This window comes from Podarcis melisellensis (assembly GCF_964234715.1).
Source record: "Podarcis melisellensis genome assembly, chromosome: 13".
NCBI lineage: Eukaryota > Metazoa > Chordata > Lepidosauria > Squamata > Lacertidae > Podarcis > Podarcis melisellensis.
Window position 1 is genome coordinate 18,021,729 of NC_138545.1, and position 16,437 is coordinate 18,038,165.

Genomic DNA, 16,437 nt, shown 5'->3' on the forward strand with positions numbered 1-16,437 from the left:
ATCTAAGTTAAAGAAAACATACATAAGCAACCATGAATAAATGGGGTGGGTGGGAATACCCTTAAAACACTCTTAACAAAGTAAAATGCATGTGGCCTAGAAACGTCTTAAAAAGTAAGGGTTGTGTGGGGAGAAGCTAAAATTATTCAGAATTGAAATTCTGCACATTAGATCCTAACTATCCAGAAGCGCATTGAACTATTGACTCAAGAGGAGTTGGGCCAGCAAAGCTTTGGGCTGACCAGATCGAGGGTGGCCAGTGCGAGCCAGCAGGGGACTGAACTAACAATTGGGTTGTTGCCGGCTTGTTTTGTGCCCTCTGCAGCTGCCCAGAAGCTTTGCCACCTCCTGGGCATGAACGTCACCGAGTTCACCCGCGCCATCCTTACCCCGCGGATCAAAGTCGGACGGGACTATGTGCAGAAGGCGCAGACGAAAGAGCAGGTTGGTGGCAGCAGCTGGGGTTCTGGGGGCGCCAGGGGGCAGGATGGGGTTGCCTGAAACATCATTGTGGAGGCAGGCGGGCAAAGGTTTGAAGTGGTGAAACGAGCCAAGCCTGGAGCCATGCCTCCCTCTGCCCCCCTTTTCCAGGCTGACTTTGCGGTGGAAGCCTTGGCAAAAGCAACCTACGAACGCCTCTTCCGTTGGCTGGTGCATCGGATCAACCGGGCCCTGGACCGCACCAAGCGCCAGGGCGCCTCCTTCATCGGTATTCTGGACATCGCAGGCTTTGAAATATTCCAGGTGAGGACCTGCAGCTGCTGAGCAACCACCTTCCTTTTGGGCTGCATGCAAATCCATCCTTCTTATCCATTCCATTATCCTTTCCCCAAGCCCTTCCTGCTCTCACCTGTCCATTGCCTTTGACCTTCATCCCCGGAAGAAAAAGGGAGGATGCTCCCCCTTGCTTCTCTTCTTTCTGTGCTGCTTGGGGGGGGAGAGAAAGGAAGGGTTAAAGTTCAACAGGTGTACCTGTACCAGCGCCACCCGATGCCCACATGGCACTAGCTAGATTGCTGCCTCTCGCAGCAATCCGAAGGCACAGCGTTTATGCCAGGAATGAAGCCTTTTGATGGTAGTTTCATAACTGGGGTGTGTGGGGAGGAGCACATCCGCTTTGTGCATAGGGCAGGTATAGACATGCTTGGGCCAAAAGCACCTCTAATGGTCTGGTTCCCAGCTGATTGTCTGGGCTTGCATAGCTCGCACATGTGGTATTTGATTCCCTGCATGGTTAATTGATTCCCTGCGTGGGCGAAAAGTCACCTGACAGTGAGGTTAGGTGATCTACAGGTGAGTGTTTGGTGATATACAGGAGACCATTTGGAGTCTCATGTAGAAGCAGAATTCACACACACACACACACACACACACACACACACACACACACACACACACGTGCGTAGATAAACATATATATCTACACACACACATTAAAAATCAAGCAAATGTTCTCACATAAAACCAGCACAAGAATAATGCATCAGCAACAATAAGTCAAAATCCAAAGTTTTTATTGCATTCCAGAGGGAGAGGGAGCTTGGAGGGCCCCTGCAGGAGAGGGCTTCCTCAGTTGTGATGCACCTACCAGTTTTAATGTCCTTGAGCAGAAAAGGCACAAGGAGCAGGGCCCTGTCTGGTTGTGACCCATGGGGAATTTCATGGGGGAGAAGATATTGTGGGGCACCTGAAGTCAGAGGTGTTTGCTCTTTTTGCCAGGAGCTGATCTCCACCTGATTGCTTTTTTCTCTCTCTCTCTTTCCTTCCCTTTCACTGCCCTCGCCCTGCAGCTGAATTCCTTTGAACAGCTCTGCATCAACTACACCAATGAAAAGCTCCAGCAGCTCTTCAACCACACCATGTTTGTGCTGGAGCAGGAAGAGTATCAGCGAGAGGGTATTGAATGGAACTTCATTGACTTTGGCCTGGACCTCCAGCCCTGCATAGACCTCATCGAGAGGCCGGTGAGCAGCCTGGGGATGGGAGAAAGGAGATGAGAGACACACCGTGCTTATTTGAGGAAAGCCTATTCCATTTATAGGGAAGAGGCTTTCTTCCACAAGGTATTGGCCGGGGTGGGAGATTTCGATTGGCACCTCAACAATCTGACGTTTTTGCCCCAGTCTGTGAGGAGGTGCAGTGGAATCTGTGCAAAGGAGCATCACACATGCTTCCTTTTTGCTGTTTGTTTGTTTTGGCACACACAAAAAGAAAGAAATGCAATAGCTGCAAGCTTCCCCCAGCAGGCAGATGCACCGATGGAGAAGGTTGCATTCTGCAAAAAGCAAAACCAAAGAGAAAAACAACTCCATGCATGCAGAAAACTAGCACAACAGAGAGCAGTCTGGGCTAGAACATCCTCTCCCTAGGATTGGCTAGTTGTTGTGTTTTACTTGCAGGGAGGTTTTTGTCCTTTAAAAAAAGCAAGCATGCAGGAACATCCACAAACACTATTTCCCCCCTCCTCCCCAGTGTGTGTTTGGCTGAGTCACCTGGGACTGTTGGCACCCCTTGGCAGTGCACTTGCACCCCGCTAATGACACGGTGTGACCTGGAGTATGTGGATTGATTTTCCTGAGAAAGCTGGTAGGCGGTTAGGAATCTCAGCTCCAGACCTTTTTATCTAGGCTGATCCTAGAACTAGTCATTTAGGGTGTAATCACCGCACCTCTTTCACTCGCATTTTGTGTTCCTCCCATGTTTTCCTATGGAGTCTTCCTGGAGCTAGTGGGGTTCCCTTACCTTGGGAAAGCTAGCTTAAGGAGGGGGGAACCCGCAGCAGTAGCTCTGTGGGTGATCCTTAGTGCTGTTTTCCTGTCCTCTGGGAGGTGCATGGCTTTGACATGTTCATTGACATTTTTGGGGAGGGGGCATGTTTTTCTAACACCTCCTCCCTTCAGTCAGAGCTGTGTCTTGAGCACACCTTTCTGGTCAACACCATTGCCGGGTGGGTTCTCTCACTCCCTGCAAATACAGAATTTCAACAATTGTTTTGCTTTAATAAATGGCTCAAAATCATGGCGCAGGGAATGGCAGTGGAAGTGTAGATGATCCTGATTTTGTTTAAAGGGGTCCAGTATATCTGAAGGAGCGTCTCCACCTCCATCGTTCTACCTGGACACTGAGGTCCAGCGCCGAGGGCCTTCTGGCGGTTCCCTCACTGCGAGAAGCCAAGTTACAGGGAACCAGGCAGAAGGCCTTCTCGGTAGTGGCACCCGCCCTGTGGAACGCCCTCCCATGAGATGTCAAAGAGAACAACAACTACCAAATTTTTAGAAGACATCTGAAGGCAGCCCTGTTTTGGAAAGCTTTTAATGTTTGATGTATTACAGTATTTCAATATTTGGCTGGAAGCCGCCCAGAGTGGCTAGGGAAGCCCAGCCAGATGGACGGGGTATAAATAATAAATTATTATTATATTATATTATAATATAGCATTCCATTTCCCAGCGCCTTGTCACTTGCCTAGAACCTTATACACTTTTCCAGGCACTCAGTACAATTGACTCTTTTCCGGTCTGTTTATCCACACCCACAAACACAACTCTTCCCAGCGAGGCAACTTCAGCTTCTGCCTCGATTTCCTCCTTGGGTTCCCTTGCTTAATGGTTTTGGTTTTCCTCTGTCCCAGGCAAACCCCCCAGGGGTGCTGGCTCTGCTAGATGAAGAGTGCTGGTTCCCCAAAGCCACTGACAAGAGCTTCGTGGAAAAAGTTACCCAGGAGCAAGGAACCCACCCCAAGTTCCAGAAGCCCCGGCAGCTGCGGGACAAAGCTGACTTCTGCATAATCCATTATGCTGGCAAGGCAAGTTACCTCCACCCCACCCCTGTGCTGGGTTTCCCCCTATTTACTGGCACTCCTGGGCTCACTTGCATCTTGTGGTTCTTCCTGCTAGGAGGCAAAAGCCCAGCTGTAACATTCTAGGTCTGCCGGTGTTGCTGGACTACAACTCCCATCATCCCTGACCATTGGCTGGAGCTGATGGGAGTTGTAGTCAGGCATCACCTGTAGGGTATCAGGTTGACAAAGGCCAGTCTCATGACCTAACTGCTGGGTGGGGTGCTGGGGGTCTAAAGGAGGAGGCTCAGAGCTCCGTAGTGGAACTGAGGTCCCAGATTGCATCTCCGTTAACAGGGCTGGGACAGGCCAATTGCCTGAGGGCCTGGATAGCTGCTGGAAGTCAGACTTCGACCCCACCTGTTTGTTTCCGTTTCATTTCACAAAATTTAAATACCGCTTGATTCTAAGAAAACTTCTAAGTGGTTTACAGTGATATAAAATATTAAAAGTATCAGTAAAAAGCATGCATTTAAAAGATTGGTAAAATCAGTGCTTTTTGGGGGGAGCTGCAGGGGGATGCACACCCCTAAACATTTTGTGAATCTTCATGCTTTTGTCCATTTTCTGCATTTATTTTTCCCGATTTGAACCATAAAGTGCTGATTTTCTTGAGTCAAAATGAGAGTACCCCTAAACATTTTCATTTTTTTAAAGAAAAAAAGCACTGGGTAAAAACATGAGTAGCTAAAATAAAAATAAAACACATGTAACTTCTTCATGGCTGGATAGGCTTGCCTAAGCAAAAATGCCTTAAGCAGCTGCTGAAAAGAGCCCAGCGAAGGCTCCTGTCTTACGTCAACAGGCAAGGAGTAGGTGCTGCCACACCAAAAGATTGATTACTTACAAGTGCCAAATGAGTATTATGTGGCACTTATGATCAGTATGAGGCCCCTGACCACTTGCATCCAAATGAATGTGGCCCTTGACCACCCTCCCCCTAAAAAATGTTGTCCACTTCTGGAGTAGACACTATTGGGCTTAGAAATGGACTGAATGGTCTAACTTTGGGATAAGGCCTTTTATCCCTGCACATGGCTGGGTTGTGGCACACCCATAGGTCTGATATTTCTGCTTTTTCTCGTCTTCTCTTTTCTCCTTCGCTCTCCCCCCTTTTCCTTTGAAAGGTTGACTACAAAGCAGATGAGTGGCTCATGAAGAACATGGACCCCTTGAACGACAACGTGGCTACGCTTCTCCACCAGAGCGCAGACAAGTTCACGGCAGAGCTGTGGAAAGATGGTAGGGGGCCTGGAAAGATCTAAGTTGATCCGTTCATAGGCCATCTTCTGTCACCAGTGTCCTCTGGGCGGCTTGCAGGGATTAAAACAAAAAAAGCAATACAGCTGTACCTTTGATCCTGAATGCCTTGGCACTCAGACGTTTTGGTTCCCGAACGCCGCAAACCCAGAAGTGAGTGTTCCGGTTTGCGAATATTATTTGGAACCCAAACGTCTGACGGGGCTTCCGCAGCATCCGATTGGCTGCAGGATCTTCCTGCAGCCAATCAGAAGCCGCGCTTTGGTTTCCGAACGTTTTCAAAGTCGAACGGACTTCCAGAACAGATTCTTTTTGACTTCCAAGGTATGACTGTATTGCAATAGAACAATGAAGATAGTAGGTAGCTTTAAAACAAAGAGTTAATTCAATGATTAATGAGTCACGGGGAGGGAGCAGTTGCCTACGTTGAATCTGAGTCTCCATACTTACACATATTATTAACCTGTTTACATATTTAATTAACCTAGTGGCCTGTAGATCTTAGTAACTGTCAATATAACTTCTCAAAGCTGCTTGAAACTCTCTCTCGTTGCTGCTGGTACTAACCACTTTGCTCTTTGCTCTTTCTGTTTCCTTCTATCCTTGACCCACCTCTCTCTTTCCCCCCTGTAATGGATTGCTTTGCGAAACCTCACCTGCCCCTTTCCCTGCCTGGCCCTGTCCTTTCTCCAGAGATCCAGAACATACAGAAGGTCTATTTCTTTGACAGCTATGCCGTGGCATCTCAGGGTCCAGCAGAAAGTATGTCCCCCCTTCCCACACATGAGCCACCAGCATGTAGGAAGGGAGGGCTATAGGCAGGTTTATGAGGGGGAAGACATGCACCCTCTTCCTCTTAATATCTGGGGTGGGGAACCAGGGGGTCCTCTAGGTGTCACCCAACTCCCATCAGCCTCAAGCCAGCGTGGCCCATGGTCAGGGATGATGGGAGTTGTAGTTCAGTAATGTTTGGAGGGGCACAGGTTCCCCACCCCTGTTTAATATTTTCTAGATCAGCCTTTTCCCCAAACTTGGGGGACTAGAAACAGATGGGACTACATTTCCCATCATCCCCGGCCACAGATGCTGCTAGATAGGAGTGATGGGAGTTGTAGTACAACAGCATCTGGGGACCCAAGGTTGAGATAAGCTGGTTTAGACCACGGGCAGGGAACCTCCGTTGTCAGTCTGCGACACCCACCGTCCCTGACCATTGGCTAAGAGAGCTGGGGGTGTTGGGAGTTATAGTACAACAGCATCTGGGCACCCAAGGTTGTAGAACATTGGTCTAGACCAGCCTTTCTCAACCTTAGGTCCCCAAATGGGACTACAGTTCCCATCACCCCTGACCACTGGTCCTGCTAGCTGGGGGTGATGGGAGTTGTAGTCCGAAAACAACTGGAGAACAACGTTTAGGAAACCCTTGTCTAGACCATGGATGAGGAACCTTTGGCCCCCCCAGTATTGTCGGTATCACAACTCCCATCATCCCTGGCCATTGGCGGAAGCTGGAGTCCATGAATCTGGAGGGCCAGAGGCTTCCTATCTGGGGTCCGGATAATTCAGGTGTGACTTCCTTTACTAACGTTGCACTCCTGCGCATTGTTTTAATAAGTCCCATTCTCTTAAATAGGGCTTAGTCCCTGGCAAGTGTGCTGTGTTTTCAGGAGCGCAGCCTCAAAGCCGCTCGTGGGCTTCAGAATTAAATTGCCGTGGTTTCTTTTCACTCTCTCCGCTCTGCCCCACTTGTCCTCCGGGTGCTACCTGGGCATGACGCTCCCTTTCCTCTCTGCAGTATCTAAACCAACAGCAGCCCAAGAGCACCTGAGGCTTCTCCCTTCAAAGGCCCACTGAGGCAGATGGGAGCAAACAGGCCCTCAGGACTGCTGGGTAACACTCGCCTTGTTTTCTTCTGCACTCCAACGGCAGTCTAAATTGTGTGGATTAAGAAAGTGGAGGTGTGAGGAGGGGCTCATTGAAACTTCTTTCAATGTCCCTTGAGGGCTGGGCTTCCATTGTCCTTCGTCACATCCGCTCTGAAGGTTTTGTGTATCACTTAAGTGGGTTGGGAAAGGCCATTGGCCCCAGGTGGCGTCCGTTCCCTCAGGGAGGGCTCAGAGGGGTTTGGGGCAGTTGCAATGGATGTTATGTGGGGTTGGGAGGGAGGGAGGAAACCCACAGATTCCTGCATTTCCCCTGGGGAGTGGGCTGGAAGTGCTGGACGTGAGCTGAGAAGCCCCTTCCCTTGTTCCACAGTGGACCGAATCGTGGGCCTGGACCAAGTGAGCGGGATGGGAGACCTTGCCTTCGGCTCCTCATACAAGACGAAGAAGGGGATGTTCCGGACGGTGGGGCAGCTGTATAAGGAGTCTCTCTCCAAGCTCATGTCAACCTTGCGCAACACCAACCCCAACTTTGTGCGCTGTATCATCCCCAACCATGAGAAAAGAGTGAGTTGCTCACGCGACGGAGGCCTGTAGTGCATATGGGGAGCAGGATGAGTGTCCTGGCGTTGAAGGGAGCCCATCAGAGAATGTCGCTTCTGATCGGATGCAGGGGAAGGCCTCCTTCTCTGTCAAAAGCAGGCCCAAGCCTTCCTCTGGGTGAAAGGGGAGACTGGTCCTCAAAGGGAGTTTCTTGGCCAAAGGGCTGTGTGGGGAGACCTTCGTTTGAGTGTCTGGAGGCGGTTGGAGGATGCCTGGCAGTCAGTGGATTGAAGCTGAATCCCGACAAGACAGATGCACTGTTTCTGGGGGAGTCAAGGGCGGGCGGGTGTGGGGGACTCCCTGGTCCTGAATGGGGTAACTGTGCCCCTAAAGAACCACATGCGCAGCCTGGGGGTCATTTTGGACTCACAGCTGTCCTTGGAGGCGCAGGTCAATTCTGCGTCCAGGGCAGCTGCCTGCCAGCTTCATCTGGTATGCCAGCTAAGGCCCTACCTGCCTGCACACATTCTCGCCAGAGTGGTACATGCCCTTGTTCTGTCTGACTTTAGAAGACAACTAAAATAGGGAAGTTTTTAATATTTGATGTTTTACTGTGGTTTTATAATTTGTTGGAAGCCGCCCGGCAGTGGCTGGGGGAACCCAGTCCAATGCCCGGCATATAAATAAATAACAATAATAATTAGTAGTAGTAGTAGTAGTACACGTCTCCCATGAGGGATGATGGGGATTACACTTTCGGTAACTTTAGTCGCACCACAGGTCCTTCATCCTTGGCTTGCAGTGGCTAGAATGTTAGACAGGCCAGGGAGACCTGATTCAAATCCTTCTCTGCCATGGTAGCCTTGGGAAACTGGTCCAGTCCCACCTCGCAGGGTTGTTGGGAAGATTAATGAGGGATAGCTCCCCCACATACCACCCTGGGCTTCTTGGAGGGTGGGCAGGGTGCAACTAAGAGAACAAGCAGTCTTACTCTGCTTCCTGAAGTGCCCTCTGACAGGTCCTGCTTCTTCCCGGCTCCTATTACAGGCTGGAAAACTGGAGCCACACCTCGTGTTGGACCAGCTACGCTGCAACGGAGTCCTGGAGGGAATTCGCATTTGTCGCCAGGGCTTTCCCAACCGCATCATCTTCCAGGAATTCCGGCAGAGGTACCCTGAGGACTCGAGGGAGGCCTGGCCTTAGTTAGGAGGGCAACGGGCATGTGCCCAGAGGGGTCTGCCCCTGTTCTCAGCCACTGAGGATCGGATCCACCATGGGCCTAACCCCTCCTTGGTATCTGAGCGTGTTAACGTCAAGCTCAAGCGTGTGTGGTGTCCATGCGATTTCTAACCTCTCTGCTTTCTCCTTATCTTCTGGCAGGTATGAGATCCTGACTCCAAACGCCATTCCTAAAGGTTTCATGGATGGGAAACAGGCCTGCGAACGCATGGTACGTGGGGCTCTCCGGCCAGGGTGATGGGGCAATGTGGGCTAGAATTGGCCCAGATGCAGAAAACCAGAACGTCCTACTGACTAATCTCTCCCACCCCCCAAAAACCCACCTTCTGTTTCTTTTTATCCTCACAGATCAAGGCCTTGGAGCTTGACCCCAACCTCTTCCGCATTGGCCAGAGTAAGATCTTTTTCCGCGCTGGCGTCCTTGCTCACCTGGAGGAGGAGCGGGACCTGAAGATCACAGATATCATTGTCTCCTTCCAGGCAGCTGCCCGCGGATACTTGGCCCGCAAGTGAGCACTGAGCCACTATACTGGGGCGAATTGCCAATGGGCCACTTTAAAGCAGGATGTTGTCAGATTCTGGGGCAGGGAACCCAGAGCTGTGCAGGAGGTGGTGATGGACTCCCAACTCCCATCAGCCCCAGCCAGCATGGCCCATTGGTCAAGGGTGATGGGAGCTGGAGTCCAAAAGCACCTGAGGGAGTCACAGATTTTTCCCTATCCCTGACAACAGATGAGTAGAGAGTCATAGAATTGTAGTGTTGGAAGGGACTCTCAACCCCCTAGAGAGATCTGCCAGTGAGTGTTTGGCCTTTGTGCGCCTCTGGTGAAGCTGTCATGGCTGCCACTACACACACTCACCGCAACCAAGCAGAGGCCGTAACCTGTTCTGTCAGCTGTAGTACAGCCAGTTAGGCTTCTTTCAAGCCTGATTGTACCAGTGGGGAGAAGTGGGGGAAAGGGAAGGGAATGTGTGGGCACCAGGGAAGCAGATGTGCGTGCCATCCCAGGGCCGTGGGTTCAAGCCCCGCGTTGGATGAATGATTCCTGCATTGCAGGGGGGCGGGGGGACAAGAAGACCCTCATGGCCCCTTCCAACTCTACAAGTGTATGATTCTGGATTCTGCCCATGGGGTCCATGTTGGCAGCCTCTGGCTTAGTACGCTTGGGAAGCCAGAACTTCTGGCATTCTCTGGAGAGGGGGTTTCACTTCATCCGCCGCCAGTGATTGGGTGGAAGCTCTGTGACTGGCCATGCCCCCTTCTCAGGAATCTTTTGTGACGGGACCCATGGCACTTCCTCAGAACTCCCCATTGGGCACACAGAGCCCCTGGGCTAGGAGATTGCTCTCCACCTGGCTCCTTGACCGCCCTCGGTAGACCTTCCTCCTTTTGTCTCCTCTGGAGTCAGAAACCTGTATGAACCAAGCCAGTTGCAAACACAACTTCACTGGTGGGATTTGCATGGAGGGTGGAGGGGAGGGTAAGGAATTATACAGCCACAGAAGGCTCCAGCATTGCAGGGGGTTGGGCTGGATGGGGGTCCCAGCTCTATGTTACTATGATACTACAGGTACCTAACCGTGCTTTTCTGACTGTGTACGCTTCCCTCTCCTCCCAGAGCCTTCATGAAAAAGCAGCAGCAGATGAGCGCTCTCAAGGTCATGCAGCGTAACTGCGCCGCCTACCTCAAGTTGCGCCACTGGCAGTGGTGGCGCCTTTTCACCAAGGTGGGTCAGGCGGCGATGCTAAAGACGGGGGTGTCTCATAGGACATCAGGCATGGTTTGGGGAAGAGCAGCCTCACGGGCCAACTTGAGACCTGTCCCAAGTCTCATTAGCCCATGGAGGGCGGAGGTTCTTCCTTCTCAGCCCCCCTCCACCCCAACCTCCCACTTTGGCTCTCTCAACATCTTCCCCTCCTTTTCTTCCTCCTCTCCTTTTCCCCAGGTGAAGCCCCTGTTACAGGTGACCCGTCAGGACGAGGTGATGCAGGCAAAGGCAGTGGAGCTGCAAAAGGTGCAGGAGAAACACGTGAAAACCCAAATGGACCTGAAGGAACTGGAGAACAAATACCAGCAGGTGAGCAGGGAGAGTGGGAGGAGTCAGGAGTCCCCAGTCGTTAAGCCCCACCTCCTCTCCTGACATCTGCAGCGGAAGCCCCGCCCCCTTCTCTTTCAACCATTCACTTGGACTCTCCCTGCATTGCCCTCCATATTGGCCTTCCTGCCTGCCTTCTCCGTGTCCTGAAACAGATTTTATAATAGGTCCGCCTGAACTCCTTTTTCTCTTGGGTCACAGTCACACCATAAGCACTCTTATGACACATTAACAATCATGGCTCCCCACCCCACCCCCCAAAAAAGAATCATGGGAACTGTAGCTTAGCCCTCCCAGCAACCTTAACAAACTACAGTTCCCGGGATTCCACAACTGTGGTGTAAGAGTGCATTAGTTGTGTGACCTTTCATTTGCAAGGACTGCGTCCTCCTGTAGAATTCACACTGGCTGTACATTCCGCATCAAGCTTCTAGTCCCCACTGCTTAAATGCCGGGATTGGGAGGAAAACCTTCCTTAACTAAGGGGGTTTGCCGTACCCTAACATCCTGAGCTAGGCTCCAGGGGGATCTGATGCCTGTCCCTCCCTCCTTGATCCCGTTTCCGTTGCTAGCTCTCAGAGGAGAAGGCCATCCTGGCCGAACAGCTGCAGGCAGAGACGGAGCTGTTTGCCGAAGCCGAGGAGATGCGGGCGCGTCTGGCTGCCCGGAAGCAGGAGCTGGAGGACATCCTGCACGAGCTGGAGTCGCGGGTGGAAGAGGAGGAGGAGCGTTGCCAGCAGCTGCAGGGGGACAAGAAGAAGATGCAGCAGCACATCCAGGTGAGTCGGGAAGAGAGGACCGTCCACCACCACCAGGAGGAGCAAAGGAGGAGGGCAGCTGCCGCCCACTCCCTTGCCGGAAGACGGCTAAATTGATCCGTGCATCTATACGTTAGTTGTGGTGGATGGAACGAAGGAAGAGTTTTGCTTCATCTGCTAACGTTTGTGCAGAAATCGGCCTTTCTCAGGCCGAGTTTCTGGCTTGCACAGAGAGAGAGAAGGTTGGTTGCTACCAGGTTAGTTGTGACACTGAACGAGGCCTTCTCAGTGGTGGTGCCTCAGTTGTGGAATTCCACTCCTACAAAGGCCTACCTGCCCACCCCCCAAATCCCTTTAAAAAGATAAATTTCTTCAGCTCAGCTTTAAAAATAGGTCCTGGTTTTGTTTTGAAATACAGTCAAACCTTGGTTGTCGAACGTAATCTATTCCGGGAGACCGTTCCAACTTCCTAAACGTTCGACAACCGAGGCGCAGCTTCTGATTGGTTTCAAGAGCTTCTTGCACTCAAGTGGAAGCTGTGCCAGACATTCGGGTTCCGAAAAATGTTTGAAAACCAGAGCATTTACTTCCGGGTTTTCGGCGTTCGGGAGCCGAAACGTATAATGGAAGTTTTCGAGAACCGAGGTTTGACTGTAAACGCTTTTGATTATGGCATCTGCAGAGCCCTGAGGGTGACTTGCACGGTCATCCTTGCATCAGTCCTGTGCTGCAGGGTAGACTTGGGGGTGAGCGACTGCCCTGAGGTCGCCCACCGAACTTTGTAGGTGAGCAGGGATTTGAACCTGGATCTCCCTGGTCCCAGTCCAGCCGCTACGCTGCACTTGAATATTCTGCTAACCCTGCTGCTTTGTTGAGGCAGTTCCAGGGCTTGAAATAACCGTTCCGCTTCTTTTATATGGCCTTGGACATTTCTTTACGTATACTCATTGTCCCCTGCTCTCCCTCCTCCCTCGTAGGACATCGAAGAGCAGCTGGAGGAGGAGGAGGCCGCCCGGCAGAAGCTGCAGCTGGAGAAAGTGAGCACGGAAGCCAAGATGAAGAAGATGGAGGAGGATCTGCTGGTGCTCGAAGACCAAAACTCAAAACTGCACAAAGTGAGTTGGGGGCCCTTCCTGCTGCAGCCTCCCCACCTCTGGCCCAAAGCAGAAAAGACGGGCGTGGGGGTGTTTTTTGTGGTGGTGTTCTTTGGCCTGCCTGCCTGCCTGCCTTGTGTTTTGTGGCCCTTCCTTGCTCTGGTGGGCAACCTTTCGGGTGCTTCTCTTCTCTTTATATATATAAAATTTTATTAGTTTTTTAACATATCATTTTCAACAGTAATTAAACATACTTGTACATCTTATTCAATTTTTTTGACTTCCATCAGTCCTGTCTGAAAATTTTCCAGTCTAATCTCTTAGTATGCATTTCTTATTCTCCCTATTGCATTGCAATCTCATAATCAGCATCTCTATCTTTTTCTACTTTGTAACACTTTGTATATTTCTCCTTACAAAACTTCTTGTAGTCCTACTAGCGTGGTTGCTTCTCTTCTCAAGCGCTTCAGCAAGTTACGTTTTATTGTGTTTGTTTAGAGTTGAAAACCGATTATATATATATATATATATATATATATATATATATATATATATATATATATATAAATGCAGAGGAGGAACCTCAGCCTGCTGCTGCTTTGTGAGGAGCAGACTGCCCTCGGTGGGGGGGGGGGGATTTAAACTATTAACCTCCACAGTTGCAGAGATGGAGAGATAGAGGTGAAGGGCTGTTTGGGGGCCCTAGAGACACTTCCAAGCTGCTGCTGGTTTTTTGGGGGGAGTGTTTCACTCACTTACCAGCCAGTTCAGGCAGTGCAACTACAAGCTGGATTGGAGCTCTTGCTCAACAAGCATTGTCCTCCACCCCCCCCCCCAAAAAAAAAGATCAGATGTTTTACAGTAAGGAAAGTTAACAGGGAAATGCAGGATCACCTCTGCTTTGGCATCACGTTGTCTGACCTTTCTGCAAATGAATCGGGGTGGGTGCTCAATAAAGCGGCTTGTCTGGAAGTGAGATCTGGGAGGAGGCAGACGGGTAATGGAAAAGTCGGCTAAGTCGGGACTCTAGGAGCCTGGACTCCTGGGTTTCCTGGAAGTGTTAGGCATGTTTGGGTCCCAACCCCCACCCACCCTGTGTCTTTTTACACCCGCTGGCTTCACCAGGAGAGAAAGCTGATGGAGGAGCGTCTCTCCGAGTTCACCTCCCATATGGCAGAGGAGGAGGAGAAGGTGAAGAGCCTCTCCAAACTGCGCAACAAATACGAAGCCGTCATCGCCGACATGGAAGGTGCGTCTGGGAACAGGGGGGTACACAGAGGTGGGGGGACGGACGGCCTAGATTTCTTCCCTGGGCACTTCAGACCCCAGGAATCGCATTCCTTTGGTGTGGCAATTGAAACCTGGCATAAAACTGGCCTCTTTGGGGAAGTGCTTCTTTGGGGAGGTGTCCGTCCCACCCCCAACTGGCAGCCTCTGGGCTAAAATCCGTGCGCAGAGAACGAGCTGCGCAGGGTGTTGGTGGGGCCACAGCTTGCTAGGCGAGCACATGCTTCTCCCGCAGAGAGTCCCAGGTTTGCTTCTTGGCATCTCAAAAGGAAGAGGACTGGGGAAAGGGAGTCCTGGAGATCCTGTTGGTGCAGGCCAGGGTTTCCCCAAACTTGGGTCTCCAGCTGTTTTTGGACTACAACTCCCATCATCCTTAGCTAGCAGGACCGGTGGTCAGGGATGATGGGAATTGTAGTCCAAAAACAGCTGGAGACCGAAGTTTGGGAAACCCTGGTGTAGACCAAGACCGGGCTTAGCCGATAACATAACAAGAGCCCTCCTGGATCAGGCCAATGGCCCATCTAGTCCAGCATCCTGTTCCCCCAGTGGCCAGGCAGGTGTCCCTACTGGAAGCTCCAAAGCAGCTCCTGAACGCAGCTCCCACGCTCTCCACTTGCGTTTCCCAGTAACTGGCACCCAGAGGCTATATTATACTGCCTCTGACAGCGGAGATGGAACATCAGGGACCAATTCTGGGCTCTGGTTAGGGATGGGGAACATGTGGCCTTTCCAGGCAATTCTAGACTACAACTCCCAACATCCTTGGCCATTGGCCACACAGGCTGTGGCTGATGGGAGCTGGGGTCCAGCTGCATTTGGAGAACCGCGCATTCCCCATCAGCGATGAACAGCCTGCTTCACGTGCTTCTGCGATGGGGGCGTCCTGTTTCCTTGCTTGACCTTTCCCCCATTCTCCCCTCCCTTCACCCTTCTAGATCGGCTAAAGAAGGAGGAAAAGGGGCGCCAGGAGCTGGAGAAGCTGAAGCGCAAGCTGGACGGGGAGGCAGGGGACCTGCAGGAGCAGGTGGTGGAGCTGCAGCAGCAGCTGGAGGAGCTCCGGCAAGCGCTGGCAAGGAAGGAAGCCGAGCTACAGGCAGCGCTGGCCAGGTAAGTGTGCCGGGCTGGAGGCTCCTGCCTGTTTGGCAGTGGAGGCTGATTCAACAGGGCACTGCCCAGCCACCCTCACTCTCCCTTCTGCTGGTAGGCTAGGCTGGCTGCAAGTAGCTTCAAGGTGGAACTCCTCCTTCCCATTCATTGGGATTCTTTTTGAGGGTCTCCAAGAATCAACAAGGGAAGCAGAAGTGTGCAAGAGGGACGTATTGGCTGAAGCGCCCTGCCCTGCAGCCCTAAACAGATGGTTGTTACGGCTTCCTCATAGGGAATCCCTTAGAGCAGGGAATAGGCAGATATGGGGATCTGCTGGAAGATCTCAGGGTGGCTTTGCAGCAGATCTCATCAAGGATGCCTGGCTCTTGGTCGTCCAACGAGAAGCAACGACTTTTCCTTCCCAATTAGGCTTCTGAAACGAAGGAAAGCTTTGGTGGAAACTATGAATGGACTTTTTTGTGTGTGGAAGGACTTTGATCTCCACTCTGGTACTTGGGACACATTCCTGGGCAGCTGAGATGCACTCAGAGGGGCACTTGTCTTTTAATTCTAAGCACATGCCTGCCCCTTTTAAAACCCACTGTTTTGCGCTTTGCTTCAGCTAGTGGACCTCGAGGGTTCTAAGGTGGAAAAAAGCAGATCCCCTGACTTAGGGCAACCGACCACGATCATTAACCTATGACTCCCAAGCATGGCTTAATAAGAAGCATCCTTAAATTTCTGAAGTATAGGTACAACCTTGGGTTAGATTCTGGGGAACACAATTGCTCCTCTGTGCCTCTTTGGCATCCTGCAAAGATCTTCCTCTCTTCCCCCTTTGGGTGCCTGCTGCCTGCCACTAGCTTTCCTCCTCCTCGCCCTCCTCCCCGCTGCCCCCCTTTCCCTCCGGCCCACCCTCAGCCTGGCCCTCTCGCCCCTCTGACCTTTCCCGCCCGCCTTGCAGGGTGGAGGAGGAGTCTGCGCAGAAGAACGCCGTGCTGAAGTCCCTTCGCGAGCTGCAGGCGCAGCTGGCCGAGCTGCAGGAGGACATGGAGTCCGAGAAGGCGGCCCGCGCCAAGGCCGAGAAGCAGCGGCGGGACCTGGGTGAAGAGCTGGAGGCCCTGAAGACAGAGCTCGAGGACACCTTGGACTCGACGGCTGCGCAGCAGGAGCTACGGTAAGGGCCTGGTGGCAGCCGGCACACCTGCCTGGACCCGGAGGTGGCCGCTCCTGGGGATAAGAACCGTATTTTTCGCTCTATAGGACGCACCGGACCATAGGACGCACCTTGTTTTAGAGGGGGAGAACAAGAAAAAAAAAATCTCCCCCTCTCTGCTCAGCGCCCCTTCAGT

General features: G+C 51.8%; 1 protein-coding gene across 2 annotated transcripts in view; it reads left to right on the forward strand.

Moving 5' to 3' along the window:
* LOC309354650 (uncharacterized protein) overlaps nucleotides 1-16,437 on the forward strand; it is a 60,965-nt gene that overhangs the window by 25,123 nt on the left and 19,405 nt on the right. For both annotated transcript variants that reach the window (XM_081884907.1, XM_081884906.1), the window contains 17 exons: nucleotides 326-444; nucleotides 592-744; nucleotides 1,791-1,964; nucleotides 3,632-3,805; nucleotides 4,966-5,080; nucleotides 5,792-5,860; nucleotides 7,355-7,548; nucleotides 8,572-8,693; nucleotides 8,905-8,974; nucleotides 9,112-9,272; nucleotides 10,383-10,491; nucleotides 10,711-10,842; nucleotides 11,433-11,639; nucleotides 12,596-12,733; nucleotides 13,838-13,961; nucleotides 14,935-15,106; nucleotides 16,050-16,262. In XM_081884907.1, coding sequence (XP_081741033.1) covers nucleotides 326-444; nucleotides 592-744; nucleotides 1,791-1,964; nucleotides 3,632-3,805; nucleotides 4,966-5,080; nucleotides 5,792-5,860; nucleotides 7,355-7,548; nucleotides 8,572-8,693; nucleotides 8,905-8,974; nucleotides 9,112-9,272; nucleotides 10,383-10,491; nucleotides 10,711-10,842; nucleotides 11,433-11,639; nucleotides 12,596-12,733; nucleotides 13,838-13,961; nucleotides 14,935-15,106; nucleotides 16,050-16,262 — 2,446 coding nt within the window. The remainder of the gene's footprint in view (nucleotides 1-325; nucleotides 445-591; nucleotides 745-1,790; nucleotides 1,965-3,631; nucleotides 3,806-4,965; nucleotides 5,081-5,791; nucleotides 5,861-7,354; nucleotides 7,549-8,571; nucleotides 8,694-8,904; nucleotides 8,975-9,111; nucleotides 9,273-10,382; nucleotides 10,492-10,710; nucleotides 10,843-11,432; nucleotides 11,640-12,595; nucleotides 12,734-13,837; nucleotides 13,962-14,934; nucleotides 15,107-16,049; nucleotides 16,263-16,437) is intronic.